Source organism: Tympanuchus pallidicinctus, unplaced genomic scaffold (assembly GCF_026119805.1).
Source record: "Tympanuchus pallidicinctus isolate F22 unplaced genomic scaffold, pur_lepc_1.0 scaffold3, whole genome shotgun sequence".
NCBI classification, from domain to species: Eukaryota; Metazoa; Chordata; class Aves; order Galliformes; family Phasianidae; genus Tympanuchus; species Tympanuchus pallidicinctus.
This window is the reverse complement of record NW_026294747.1, coordinates 65,188,479-65,201,913: the sequence shown is the minus strand read 5'-3', so window position 1 is coordinate 65,201,913 and position 13,435 is coordinate 65,188,479. Positions and strand designations below refer to the sequence as shown.

The 13,435-nt window shown below is 40.6% G+C and overlaps 1 protein-coding gene across 1 annotated transcript; it reads right to left on the bottom strand.

Annotated features, from left to right (window-relative positions):
• Positions 1-4,292: 4,292 nt before the first annotated feature.
• CUNH9orf152 (chromosome unknown C9orf152 homolog) lies at positions 4,293-10,162 on the bottom strand. Its single transcript, XM_052693179.1, has 2 exons — positions 9,757-10,162; positions 4,293-5,376 (listed from the first exon to the last, which is right to left on the bottom strand). The coding sequence occupies exons 1-2, from the start codon at positions 9,983-9,985 to the stop codon at positions 4,820-4,822; spliced, it is 786 nt and encodes a 261-aa protein (XP_052549139.1). The 5' UTR covers positions 9,986-10,162; the 3' UTR covers positions 4,293-4,819.
• Between the last annotated feature and the right edge of the window lie 3,273 nt (positions 10,163-13,435).

The window sequence follows — 13,435 nt, the reverse complement described above, 5'->3', positions numbered from 1 at the left end:
GTCTAGTCTCTACCTGTCCCAGCATGCCCATTGACCCTGTCCCTCAGTGCCACATCTCCACAGTTCTGGAGCATCTCCAGGGATGGTGACTCCACCACCCTGTGCCACTTCATCACCTGTCTTTCTGAAATTTTTTTTCATAAAATCCAACCTGAATCTCCCATAGTGCAGCTTCAGGCCATTGCTTCTCATCTTACTGCTGTTACCTGGGGGAAGAGGCCAATGCCCACCTTTGGTACAACTGCCTTTCAGGGCAATGTACGGACCTCCCGTACTCAGATGGTTTAGCCCCATTTCCCTTACAATATATATTATACCTTCTGCTCCAGTGCCCATAATGGCCCACTGCTGGGAATGGGGTGAGACTCAGTAGGCTGCACAAAGTAGACACTTGATGTTATATTTGTATGTAGGACCCCCAAAGGTCCCACGTACTCCCAAAACTGTCCAGGCAGCTAAGGATTTTTATGGTATCAGCAATGTTGGAAAAGACCTCTGAAATCATCTAGTCTAACTTTCAACCCATTGCCACCATGCCCAGTGAACCATGTCCCTCAGCACCACATTTCTGGACACCTTTCTTGAACGCTTCCAGGAATGATGACCCCACCACCATGCAGCCTGTTCCAATGCCTGACTAAACTTTTGTTCAAATTGCCCTGATATTGTGAGGGAAAGCATTGTCCAAGGATGTTGTTTATTTTGGACTAGATGGCCCTGCAGGTCAGTCATCATGTAAAGCATATTCCTTAGGCGGTTATGTGGCCCCGCAGGTATTGTGTGTCTTGCTCACAAACTCTGAACTAGAATTTCAGGATTCCAAACTCTGCTGTGTGCATAAATCAGTCACATTTGCCCACTGTTAAAATAAGGTTATTGTTACTCAGTTTACTTTTCTGATACTCTTGAATTCTGTGCTTGAAGCTTTGCTAAAGCTACAGTAATCCAGTAATGACAGTTACTCCCCATGAGTTCCAAACATGAACAGCAAACAGCAAAGTGCTTTGAAAATCAGGTAAGTTTGAGAACTGTGACTTCACAATATTTGAAGTTTTCCATTTTTCTCATGAAATTGTTCCCTTTTTCATTGCTTTTTCTAAGGCTGCTTTAGGGAAAAAATAATAATTTTCAGGCAATGCACCTGTATAATATTTTAATCTCTTGAAATGCAGATTCAGCCACTTTTCTCATAATTAGCAATACTCCATTAACAGATGAAAACGTACTGAAATGTTCCTTCTCTTATGTCCTTGGGATTTAAACTATAGGACTTTTCCAAAGGCAAAACGCCCTTCCTGATTAAGCTCGTCATACAAAGCACACTAGCATGCTAGAGAAGCCTCAGGAAAGGACAAAGTGGTTCTATGAAAGTGCCTGCAAAGATTTAGCTATTTAGTATGTGTATAAACTTTCACTGACTTTTAAATCAAGGTATTCAAGTCTGTGTTTAGTTAAGATAACTAATTCAAAGCCCTTTAAAATCAATTTAGAAGTATTTGCAGAAAATAATATCACTAATTTAGTCAAATGGGTGTACAGAGAAGGTAGATAAGATTTTAGAATTTCTGTGATACTGATTTAAAAATTTAAGTTGCATTCACTGAAATGTTTTCAAGTGTTTCATTGCAACTATCATGTCAAAGTGATCCTGAATTTAATTTTTAATAGTTTTTTTTATAGTGGCTCCTTGCCAACATGACTTTTTTTTAATTTCAGTTGTTCCTTTATCTTGATGTGATTCTGTTATGGTCTCCAGACTTGTAGATACAACAAAAACAACACTCTGGTATAATGAAAGGCTGGAGTACAAATCAATAAACTCTGTAATCAGCATGACAGGAAAACAGAAAGCTAATGTGCACCACAGAGTTCAAAAAACTCATTGTCCTTTGATATTTCTCTCCAGGTACTTTCTTGTTTCATGTAGCTGGTTGTTATCTGGTATTTTATCCCTATTATACCTTTACCTATTATCCATAATTGTAATTTATCTTTTTTTCAGTTCTTTTTTTTAGTACTCTTAGTACTGTGTTTTTGGTTTTGGTTTGTATTTTATTTCTTTTGTTGTTGTTTTAAGTTCTGTTTGTTTTTATAAGTTAGTTGTGATTGCTTATTAGTTTTTCATGCCTATCCAGAAATAGGAATCAATTAATTGAAAACATTAAAAAAAAAAATAAAAGGAAAACATTGAAAAATCACAGCAAGTGATCAAGTGCAATGGTTTTAAATGGTTTTAAGTAGAGGGAGGGAAGATTAAGGTTGGATGTCAGGGGGAAATTCTTTACAGAGAGAGTGGTGAGGTGCTGGAACAGCTGCCCAGAGAGGCTGTGGATGCCCCGTCCCTGGAGGTGTTCTAGGCCAGGTTGGATGGGGCCCTGGGCAGCCTGGTCTGGTATTGAATGGGGACATTGGCGGCCCTGCGTGTGGCAGGGGGTTGGAGATTCATCATCCTTGAGGTCCCTTCCATCCCTGGCCATTCTGTGGTTATGGATGGTTACTTACAGAAGAGAAGTGCCTGCCAGTCTATTGGTGCTGGCTGGGTCACTGTGTGACAGTATGGAATTTAGGAACTACTTTGAGTGGCACAGAGGAGATGGCACTTGGCAAGGAGGAGTAGAATAGCATTGTATTCCATGGTGGTTTTTCCTTTTCTGTGGTCTTACAAAATACTGTGCCATGGTAACATGATATTCCTACCTGGAGCACTGCATTTGTCTTGGAGCCCTGAGCAGGTGGAGAGGAGACCACAAAGCTGATCAAAGGGCTGGAGGACCTCTGTTATGAAGGAAGACTGAGGGAGTTGATGTTCAGTCTGGAAAAGGCTCCGGGGTGAAATTATTGTTGCCTTTCATAGGAGATTTGCAAAAAAAAACTGGCTGTGGACTCTTTACCAAGCTGTTTAGAGATAGGACAAGGGCAGGTAATGGTTTTAAACAAAAAGAAAGTAGATTGGACAAAGAGAAGACATTCTTTATTCAGAGGGTGGTGAGGCCCAGAGAAGCTGTGGATGCCCCATCTGTGCAGGGCTGGATGGGGCTTTGGGCTCCTGGTCTGGTGAGAGGTGTCCCTGCCCATGGAACTGAGTGGGCTTTAAGGTCCCTTCCAACCCAAACCATTCTGTGATTCAACGCTAACACTGTGAATCTCCTGTGAAAGAATTGGCTCCTATGGCCACGTCCAGAGAATGGTGGTGAATGGAGTGGTCAGGAGCGGTGTTCTCCAGGCAGCAGTGCTGGGGCTGGCCCTGTTTAATATCTTTATTGATGATCTGGACAGAGAGATTGAGTGCACACTCAGTAAGTTTGCAGATGACACCAAGCTGGGAGGAAGCATTGCTTTGCCTGAGGGTAGAAAGGCCCTACAGAAGGATCTGGATAAGCTGGATGTCTGTGCTGAGGCCAATCATGTGAGGTTAAGCTGTGTCTATAGAAGTCTGTAGAAGGGAGTCAACAGTGTACACAAATGTACTTACAAAAGCAAGTGTAGAGTCTTACACCTAGGGAGGAATAATTGCATGCACCAGTACAGGCTGGAGAGGAGCTCTGCAGAGAGGGACCTGGGTGTCCTGGTGAACGACAGGTTGGCCATGAGCCAGCAGTGTGCCCTCGTGGCCAAGAGGGCCAATGGCATCCTGGGGTGCATTAAAAAGAGAGTGGCCAGCAGGTCGAGGGAGGCGATCCTCCCCCTCTACTCTGCCCTGGTGAGGCTTCATCTGGAGCACTGCGTCCAGTTCTGGGCTCCCCAGTACAAAAAAGACAGGGATCTCTTGGAAAAAGTTCAGCAGAGGGCCACAAAGATGGTAAAGGGCCTGGAGCATCTCTTCTATGAAGAAAGGCTGAGTGAACTGGGTCTGTTCAGCCTTGAGAAAAGAAGACTGAGAGGGGACCTGATCCAGGTTTATAAGTATCTGAAGTGTAGCAGCCATAGTGGTGAGGCCAGTCTCTTCTCAGTGGTACATGGAGACAGGACAAGGGGAAATGGACATCAGCTGCAGCATAGGAAGTTCTGCACAAATGTGCGCAAGAACTTCTTTATGGTGAGGTGACGAGCACTGGAACAGGCTGCCCAGGGAGGTGGTGGAGTCTCCTGCTCTGGAGATGTTCAAGGCCTGCCTGGATGCCTACCTGTGCGACCTGCTGTAGGGAACCTGCTTTGGCAGGGGGGTTGGACTCGATGATCTCTGGAGGTCCCTTCCGACCCCTACAATTCTGTGATTCTGTGAATGTATTTTTACAGGATTTATATATAAGAAAAATGTACCATTTACTGCGTCCCATCAAAACAACAACAGATATGAGCAAAGATTTTATTAATTGCTTTTAAAAATACATTAAAATTATAATGAATATCTTTTTTTTTTGAGAAGAGGCTTTTATGAAATCATATTAAGTGTATGAATCACCTTCAGTACTGTTTCATTGCTCATTTTTTTTAATTTTCTAGTCAAATCGTACCATACTGAAGTTCAGCCTTGTTGCTTCATCACCAGTTTTGCTAATGTTTGCTATAGCTCTCAGATATTTCAAATGTTGTTATGATGCAGTCTTTTTCCTAAATAAGTAACCTGAAAATAGGGGGGAAACAGCCCAGAAAAATTGCTCCAGTATCTAGAATAACAAAAGTGAGCTTCTGTTTCAGTCCAACATTTTCCTTACAACTCTCTTTGGATTGTACTGTACAGCAACAATTTATTTTGTGAAGATCTTCCTTGGCTAATAGGAGACCTTCAGCAGGTTGATCACAGTAACTAGGAATGCTATTTTGCTGCTTTAAGTTTTACTCAAATTTTTGAGTGAACTTTATTTACTGCTGAGTGTCTTCACTGTGAGACATATAATCCAAGCCTCCTTGCTGCTTCTGAAATTCTGGGTCCTTTTTTATTAGGGAAAGGATAAAAGTCTAACTTGTGGCAAGCTGGCATATATTTTGTAGAGGAAATGTGCTGATGCGTCCCGACTGCTGAAGTGTCTGACTTCAGAGCAGGCATTTGGCAAGTTCCTGAGATGGTGCTGCCACTCTCTTTGCTGAAACTGCTCAATGTTGAACTGAGCACAGATAGTTCACTCGCTTCTTCTAATTCCTTGTGTTGCAGTGTGCCATCTTCCTTTGAAACCAGTCTCTGATTGTCAGAACTGCACGATTCATTCCTGCAGTGGGAAAGATCCCAGGGAGCTTTCTTACAAGGAGTTTGTGCCAGGCGGTGAATTCCCAGGTGAGTACGCCAGGGTGAGCTGTCGTGTGCAGTGCCGTTGCTGGTTACCTCCAGCCTGACCTTTCTGACAGGGACACGTTCCGTAAATGACTTTGAATTTTTAACTTTTTTATTAATTAAAACAGCATTGACCATTGATTCCGGGAGAACGGATTCATGCTCACCTGTAAGAGAAACACATGTATGCACTTGAGTAGGATGGCAGAAATTAAGGGTCTGCTTCAGCTGAAGAGCTTTAACAGATGAGTGGTGCCTGTACTCCTTCCATCTGTGACCAAGAGTAGTTCAAACTCTTTTGATCCCAGATTACAGAGAAGTATCCCTCACTCAGTTTTGCAATTTGAAGACATGAATGCTACCACAGAGTCAGTTCAACGATAATGGAAATTTATCAAGTCAATATTGATCTAAGCGCTGCTCTAAGACTCATTAACAACACAGATTGAGAATTGACTTTCAGTAATTAACTGCTTGTAAGCAAAAATTCTTAAGGTGAACAGGGGCCTGCTTATTGTGTCGACTGGTACTGGGACTTGAGACACAGATGTTCGAGATGATACTGTTTGAAGCTTGTATTCACAACCCAAAAATATTCTGAATTTCTTTCCTCTTTTTTCCAACGCAGAATCATTAACGTATAGGCTTGAATTTATTACTTAATTATTTTTTCCCATCTCTGTGGCTTAATTTCTAATGTGTTATGAAAGTTACTGCTGGAAATGCATAGGATATTAGAAATAGAAATGCTAATGCTACCTTAATTAGATGTAGCAGCTATTAAATTACTGAACATGACTGGCCTTCTGTGCCTTGAAAATGAATAGAATCTGAGCCATTGTACTAAAGATAAACAAACAGTGCTGTTGACATTGTAAGCACTAATTAAATGCACTTTAGTTACTATAAATATTGCTTAAAGTGGAGCTTGTGCAGAATGCTGACCTTATTTATGGGGTTGAGTTAAGGGAACTGAATTTTTTTCAGTACAAATGATGAAGTATATTGATGTGAAAAAGAACAGACATAGAGAGTTGATTATATTTTGAAACACAAAATCTGAATAGCCACTTAAGAGAATTCTAACCTTGAATTTGAACTGAAACTAATTGGAGTAGGATGTTGCCATAAAAAAGAAGCTAATGCAAAAATCCTTTTAACAGTCTTTCATATCATTGTTATGAGAAACGATCTGAAGATATCAGATGCAGCTGATTTACTGGCAGCAAATGAACCTGTACAATGGGGCTTGAGTTAAGGACAGGCTTTTGCTGCTGTCTTTGGCTCCCACTACTAAAGCAACAACACCTGTACAGTATCATAGAATTTTCTCTGCCCCTCAGTTGGCCACAGAAGGTTGATCTGATAAGAGCTGGGAAGTGAGAGTCGCGTGCATCTTCTGCTTTTGTGCAGTGTTATCAGGAGAGAGGAGACAAAAGCACACGCTAAGCTTAGAGCATGTGTCTGTGCATATGTCTATACAGTGAAATATACTAGAAGAATTTCCTAGTGTGAAGCCATTCTTAGAGATGAGAACGCACAATTTTGTATCATGAAACAGTGAGAATCAAAGTTATGGCCAGTCTTATGGTCAGACTTTTTCTAGGAAAGTCCATTTGCACAGCAATGGTCAGCACAACAGCACCAGGCTACAAAGGAGGGTTTGTTCTTCACATGTGAGAGAAAAGACAAGAGAAAGGAGGAACTGAGAGACTCTCAGGGGTGCAGCTTTGCATATTCTTGTAGATATCACTGCACTTTTAGATGAACTTGTGTTTATAGGTAATGTCAGGTTTTATCTCGAATCATCTGAACTGGTCTTCAGAAGAATTACAGCCTGGTTTGAGCTGATCAGAGAGTTCAGTGTAATGCATCAGTCCAAGTCAAATAATCCAAACTGGTTTTCAGTTCAGGTTTGATTTGATTCCTTGGCTACAAATGCAACACACAAAGTTGAGCAATGAGCTGTAATAGAAATGTTGGAGCCCTGAGCCATGCTCTGTTGAGCTAATGCACATTCAGCACTCCCTGAACTTCTGAAGAAAGCTTGATTAAGATCAAGCTTTTTTTTCTTTTAGAAAAGACAGGTCTTTTGAATTGCACATAATAGCCTTGCAGTAAGGTTGTCTACCATTTGGCCTTTTTCATATGCTGTCATCATAGATTCTGAATTAACAGAAGTTGATCTTTGAAGTCTTGGAAGAGATTTCTGCAGTCAGAGATCCAGTGTTAATTCCATTGTTACTGCATGCTCTGAATGCTATTTTAATTCCTAAAGTAAATACTGCTTTTCTTCTTCTTAGCCAATGAATAATAGACACACTATCGTGTTATCCCCTACCTGGAGATCTTCAAATCATGTCATCCCTTTTCTCAAAGAATCAGGAACTGGCAGAAATATGAATGTGGCTGTGTGTATTGGGGACAAACCAGAGGCAAGTTGTTTTAAGGTGACTTATCATTTAGTAGCTCACCAGTCAAAAACCTAGAAAAGTTAAAGAGTCTGAAATTCTGTTTAAAGGTTTACAATTCCATTCTCTGGCAAACCAGGCAGATAATGAGATGCAGAGCTGGAAGTCCTTATGGAATCTTGAAGTTACCATTCCAACTGCAGTGCTGTAAACCTGCAATGCTCAAAACCACTGTGGCACCACGGAAAGACAGATGGCCTATCTGCAGGAAGCAATTCAAGGTTTTCCTAGTTAGAAATTTTTGCAGGAATTTTTGGGACCATGGAAGGAATGAAGGCATCCTTCTACCATGGAATGTCATGTCTCTGACCTTGGAGGTTTGTGTGCATCTGTAGTCTTATTGTTGTCGTTGCCCTTCAGCAACAATTTTACCCTCTGAGTACGGTGGCAGTACAAGGAAATGATAACTGTCAGTACAGAAAAGCAGTGCACACTGCTTTGTGGAATGAGCTGGAATTTCTGGATAGCTCAGGCTTGTAACTCAAGGGGAGTAGCAATGCTATCTCATTATAGTGGTGGTTATTGCATCCTGACATCCTCTTGGAAACTGATGCACGTAACAGCTTCTAAGTGCTGAGCTACGTAATAGGTTTTTCCAACTTCCAAACCACATGAATGTTTAAGGTTAGCTTTAGTGGTGCTGAGAACTCAGCAGTTTCTCACAGCAACATGAACCCCTTCCACACAAGGTGATTAAAGGCAGAAGTTCATTGCCATAGGTTCTGTGTTTTTGTTAATGTTTTGGGCTATGTGCATGCATATGAAAACATGCATATCAACTTCCAGCCCTACTAAATTTTTAAATTCTCAGAGCTGTATGGTCCTACTTTGTCTTTTCTTTAATCTTCAATTAGTGTCCTGGCCAAAAAGAAAAAAAAAATTGCTCTGATTATGTGTATTACATTTGAAGTTTCATCTGAATTTCATTAGAATACACACCTCTGCTTCTTTTCTTTAACTGGCTAATATTGTTCCTTTGCCTTCAAGTTAGTTGTCTTTCCATACCTGATAAAATAAGCTCGCACATTCACATCCCTTTCTTCCTTAAATAAGCTTTTTTGGTTGTTTGTTTAACATTAGAATTTCTTGCCATTTGGGTGAAATGATATTGAGGAAGCTGGTATATTTTCTGCTTCATAATAAGGTGTTTTGTCTATTGTTTCGATGACCCTCCTAGTCAGATACAGCCAAAATCCAGAACTGCTGAAAAATGTAGAGAAAAATGTAAAGAACAAGATAGCCTAAGTTCTCTATTTGTTCAGCTAACTACTAACACCAGAGGTGAATTAAGCACCTTTTGCATATTGGTATTGCATTCAAAGACAATTTCATTAATTGATTTAGTATTCTCAGTATCACTTTAACTTAGAAAGTAACTGGAAATATGTCGGTGCAGTATTGCAAGCAGTAGTTTAACTGAAAACTTCAAAACAGTTGAATGTTTGTTTTATAAAAGCTGTCTGGCATAGCAGAAAGATGATTGATACACTGTCACTTCTTCTATTTTCCAAGCACTGTGCAATGAAAATGTTTTCAGAAAGGGACCTTTTGTTCCAAGATTATATCTTAGATATCCACTGTTACTTAGTAGAAGTTATTTTCTAAGCAGATGCCCAACTTTTGCTTGCTATTTGGTTTTGCCTCCTATAGTGTTGTAGGATGCATTTCTTTACATAGATAAAGAGAAAAAGAGACAGAAGATCCACGACTGATTGTTCTGATGGAAGAATTTGACAAAGTACATTTCACAAATAGATTGATGATAGATGTGAAGTATATGGCTCCTGTAAGAATAAACAGCAAGGTTAAGAATTTTACTTTCCTAACTTAAAACCTGTAAAACCTTTAATCAAATGCATTCATCTATTTCAAATTGATGTTTTTCCGCTGTGAAACTTACTGATAGAGCCAAAAGACTGCCTGTTAGTGAAATGAATAAAAACCCTAAACTGACAGAAAAGTAGACACTTTGTCCCTCTCTTGAAGCCAAGCATTAAAAGAACAAAGATAGAAGTTATTCAGTATATAAAGTTTTTACATCTACATTTACATCGTTTCCTATAAATCCAGGCATACCTGTTTTAAATACAATAATGTGTGATTGCAGCTTTTGCTTCTGTTTTATGTGGTCATACTGCTCCTCAAGTAAGCTTACATCCATCTTGGTTGGCTGCTTATGATGATCTGAATCTCGTAGCTCTGAGGTATGAGTCACTGAAAAAATACCAGTCGTGCATTTGTAAGCCTTTACCATCTGTTCCCACAAGGAAGAAAAAGTCATGCAGAAGCAGGACATTTCCTTCATTGTGTTGGCAAAAAAAGCACATCAGAGTATCTGAAATCTTCCTAAATGATGAAATAATTCTCTTTTCTAAGTTACTTCTTTCAGAAGTGTCTGTTCTGAAGCTGTGGATTTCAAGCAGCTTGTTCTCCTGCAGCACACTTTGAGCTCCTGCATACAGATTTCATGGTGATAGCAGGATTTATGATTGGATTTAATGTTGACTTAAGGTTGTGAACACATGAGGCTTTGCCAAAAAAAACAGTGAAATTCAAAACCTCATTGAACACGGTCAGGTGCTCAAAGGGCTGGATAATACTGGTTTATGTAGCAAGGCTAACTCTTAAAGGGGTGCTGTCATGGTGACCTGACCAAGACAGTAATTCCATCAGGGAGATCTTCAGGTTTCTTTTCAGTTGTTTTTTTTTTTGTCTTTTCCTTCCCATTCTCCTTCCTTGACTTTCACCCAGTGTCATTCTTATTGCAGCCTCTTGGGCAGTAGGGTGAAGACTGAACTGACAATCTTTATAACCTTGGTAAAGATATTCCTGGGTGCAAAGTCAAAACAGAGCTTTATGTAACAGTGAGGGAAAGATTAAAAAAAAACCAACCCAAACACGTCTTTTTCTTCTATGAGTTAAAGTATGAGAGTGTCTGAATGATAAGCTGCACATTTCTGTCCCTGAAACAGGTCCTTTTGATGCTATTACAAGGATCCAAGAGAGTTGTGTGCCTGAAACACTGTTCAGTGTCAATCTAATTGTTCATCTGCTCGGTTCCTTGCAGTGAGAAGCATTGCACAGAAACAGTGTGAAAGGGCAGTGTGTGGAAGGAATGCCTGCATGCTGTATTTTTCCACTTACTGGGAGAAATTATGCTCTCATTTGCGTTCTAAATGATTTACTGAATCAGGTTCAAAAACATGCAGATCTTAGGAATCTGTTTGGAAGTTGTGTGTACATGGTGACAAGTCTTGCTACAGAGTTACATGCATACGGTTCTGGTAAGGCTCAATTGGCTCACAGGTGTAAATCTGCTTTAATTCACTTATTCACTTAATTGCTTTTGCCTTTCTATTATGCATGTGTCTTGCAAATCATGTTCCCCAGCTCAGCTGCAGTCCCATTCTGCCCTACCAGAAAGAAAAGTAAGCACAACAGTTGATCAGACGCTGACTATTTGTCAAGTCATCTTCTCCCTCCTGAGCCCTGAAAAAGTATGTGTTGTGTTAAGAGTTGTTCTGATGTGCTATGGCTTTGGAGTATCTGCTTTGATATTCTGCCTTCAGTAGTGACAAACACTAGTGCTCTGCAGAAGGCTGCCTTGTTTTTCTGCTGTTCTGAGTTGTTGGCACACGGAGTCCTCCTTTGGACCTTCAGGCAGTGGGTTTCTGCATTGGGGGCAGGAGATTTAATTAATCTCATTGCAGCTTGAGCTGGTATTCAATACAAACATTATTAATGGCCATAAAAGTTCCCCAACCTTCTTAAAATTCCAGTCACGCTGTGTGGCTCTCTGACCTCCTGAGAAAGTGACTTGTACACCCTGAGCGTGTGCTGCAGACAGAATTACCGTGATCCCATCCCTTAACGTGAATGTACACTCTGTCTTAAAAGATGTCCACCTCTCTTCCCATTAGAAGGGCATTGAAAGTAGGAGTTTTTATCTGATCAGGAAGTGTTATGATTTTTGATCGCTTGTACTGTAGCATTGCCTCAGGCTCATGGAAAGCCATCACGCTCAGTTGCACGTGCGCTATACAAGGCAGCCTCTTTCCAGACAGTTGCATGGGTAAATAACAGAAACAGAACGGAAGAAAAGAGCTGCCCAGTGAAATAGTGAGTGCAGGTGGTACAACAGGTCAGGGGAACCAGGAACAGGATTAGCTTTTGTGTTGCTCAGCCCATCCCTTACACACTGGGTTTGTTTCCTTTACAGGGAACGGCTGTGAGCATGGCATCCTGATTCTGCCTCAGGTGGAGTGTGTTTGTGTGCATGCATGCATTTGGCACTGCTTACTTTGCTTGCTATCAAGGCGTGTATATACACATACATACGTGTGTTTTGTGAATAAGTTGCTGTCAGGATATGATTCATAAAATGAGGTGCAGATCCAATATCCTGGGGATCACAGAGAAAATGGGGTTGTGATTTTGATGTATAGTGAGCTGATGCAACTAATTTTTGTTACGCCACTGACATAAGCTTGCAAATTGCTTACCTGAGGCTTCTGTTCTTGTACTGCAGTGGAACACCTTCCTTTGTACTCCAGCCTGTTTAGGTAAAAGGAAAAAAAAAAAAATCTGTCTTTGATACATACAAAATGGAAATGATGATTTGTGTTTAAGCCAGTCATCACTCACTCTTTAAATGGAGGTACTCAGATCTGCAGACCGCTGTGTGCTTTTGAAATATGCAGCAGATGGCACTATTGGAGTGATGTGACTGTAGGCTCGCCTTAGTCCTAAAACATCAGAGGCCCAAATTTCCTTTGCGTGTTTCTGAGGAATACGAGCAGCCAAGCCGCTTTTTAGCATTGCTACGTGCATTTCTTAACAGTACTGAAAACTCAGTGTCATGATTAGGTTTCTGAAAGAAAATTAAAAAAAAAAAAATAGCCTTGTCTTTAATTGAACAAACTCTTAAAATCATCTATGAGTGATTTCAATTTCATTATCCACTGAAGTCTGAAGTGCTATATTTTCTCTTAAGTCTGTTCATCCATCACACAATGGAAGCAATTTTTCATTTCCTTGAGGCAAAATAAATTTGGGAGTATACTACAGTCCAAAAGCAATGGTTTTCAGAACTTGACGTAGATGCGTACTGCCATTGACCTTGGTTGCAAAATCTCATTTAAAAAGATGCAACTAATTTTATCACATACTAATTAATTTGTAAGTAGTAAATCATTTTTAATTCTAAAAATGTTTGAAGGATCTTGTAGGAATCACTGTTGATTTAAAGATAATTTAAAAAAAAACGCTCAGAACAGTTAACTATGACTGAATGCAATTCCTGCAGCCCTGGGTTTTATGGCACACCTGGGGCTGGAGGCATATATGGTTATTCACATTGCTCATGTGGGGAATTACAGGCACGTGGCCTGTTTGTGAGGGGTACAAAGACAGAATACAGATATCTAGATTTAATCTAGATGATTACGAGGGTGGATAATGATAGGACAATGGGGAATGGTTTTAAACTAAGACAGGGGAGGTTTAGGTTTTATTAGGTTTTTCATTTTAGGAGGAAGTTTTTCCCCCAGAGGGTGGTGAGGCACTGGCACAGGTTGCCCAAGGAGGCTGTGGATGCCCCATGCCTGCAGGCATTCAAGGCCAGGCTGGATGTGGCTCTGGGCAGCCTGGTCTGCTGGTTGGTGACCTTGCACATAGTGGGGGTTGGAACTGATGAGCATTGTGGTCCTTTTCAACCCAGGCCATTCTGTGATTCTGTAATTCTATGATAATCCCC

Coding starts and splice junctions, on each gene's coding strand:
- CUNH9orf152 (XM_052693179.1), bottom strand. CDS start 9,985: ATGAAGGAAATGTCCTGCTTCTGCATGACTTTTTCTTCCTTGTGGGAA. Junction 5,377..9,756: donor CATTATTGTATTTAAAACAG/GTATGCCTGGAT, acceptor TTTCTCTTACAG/GTGAGCATGAATCCGTTCTC.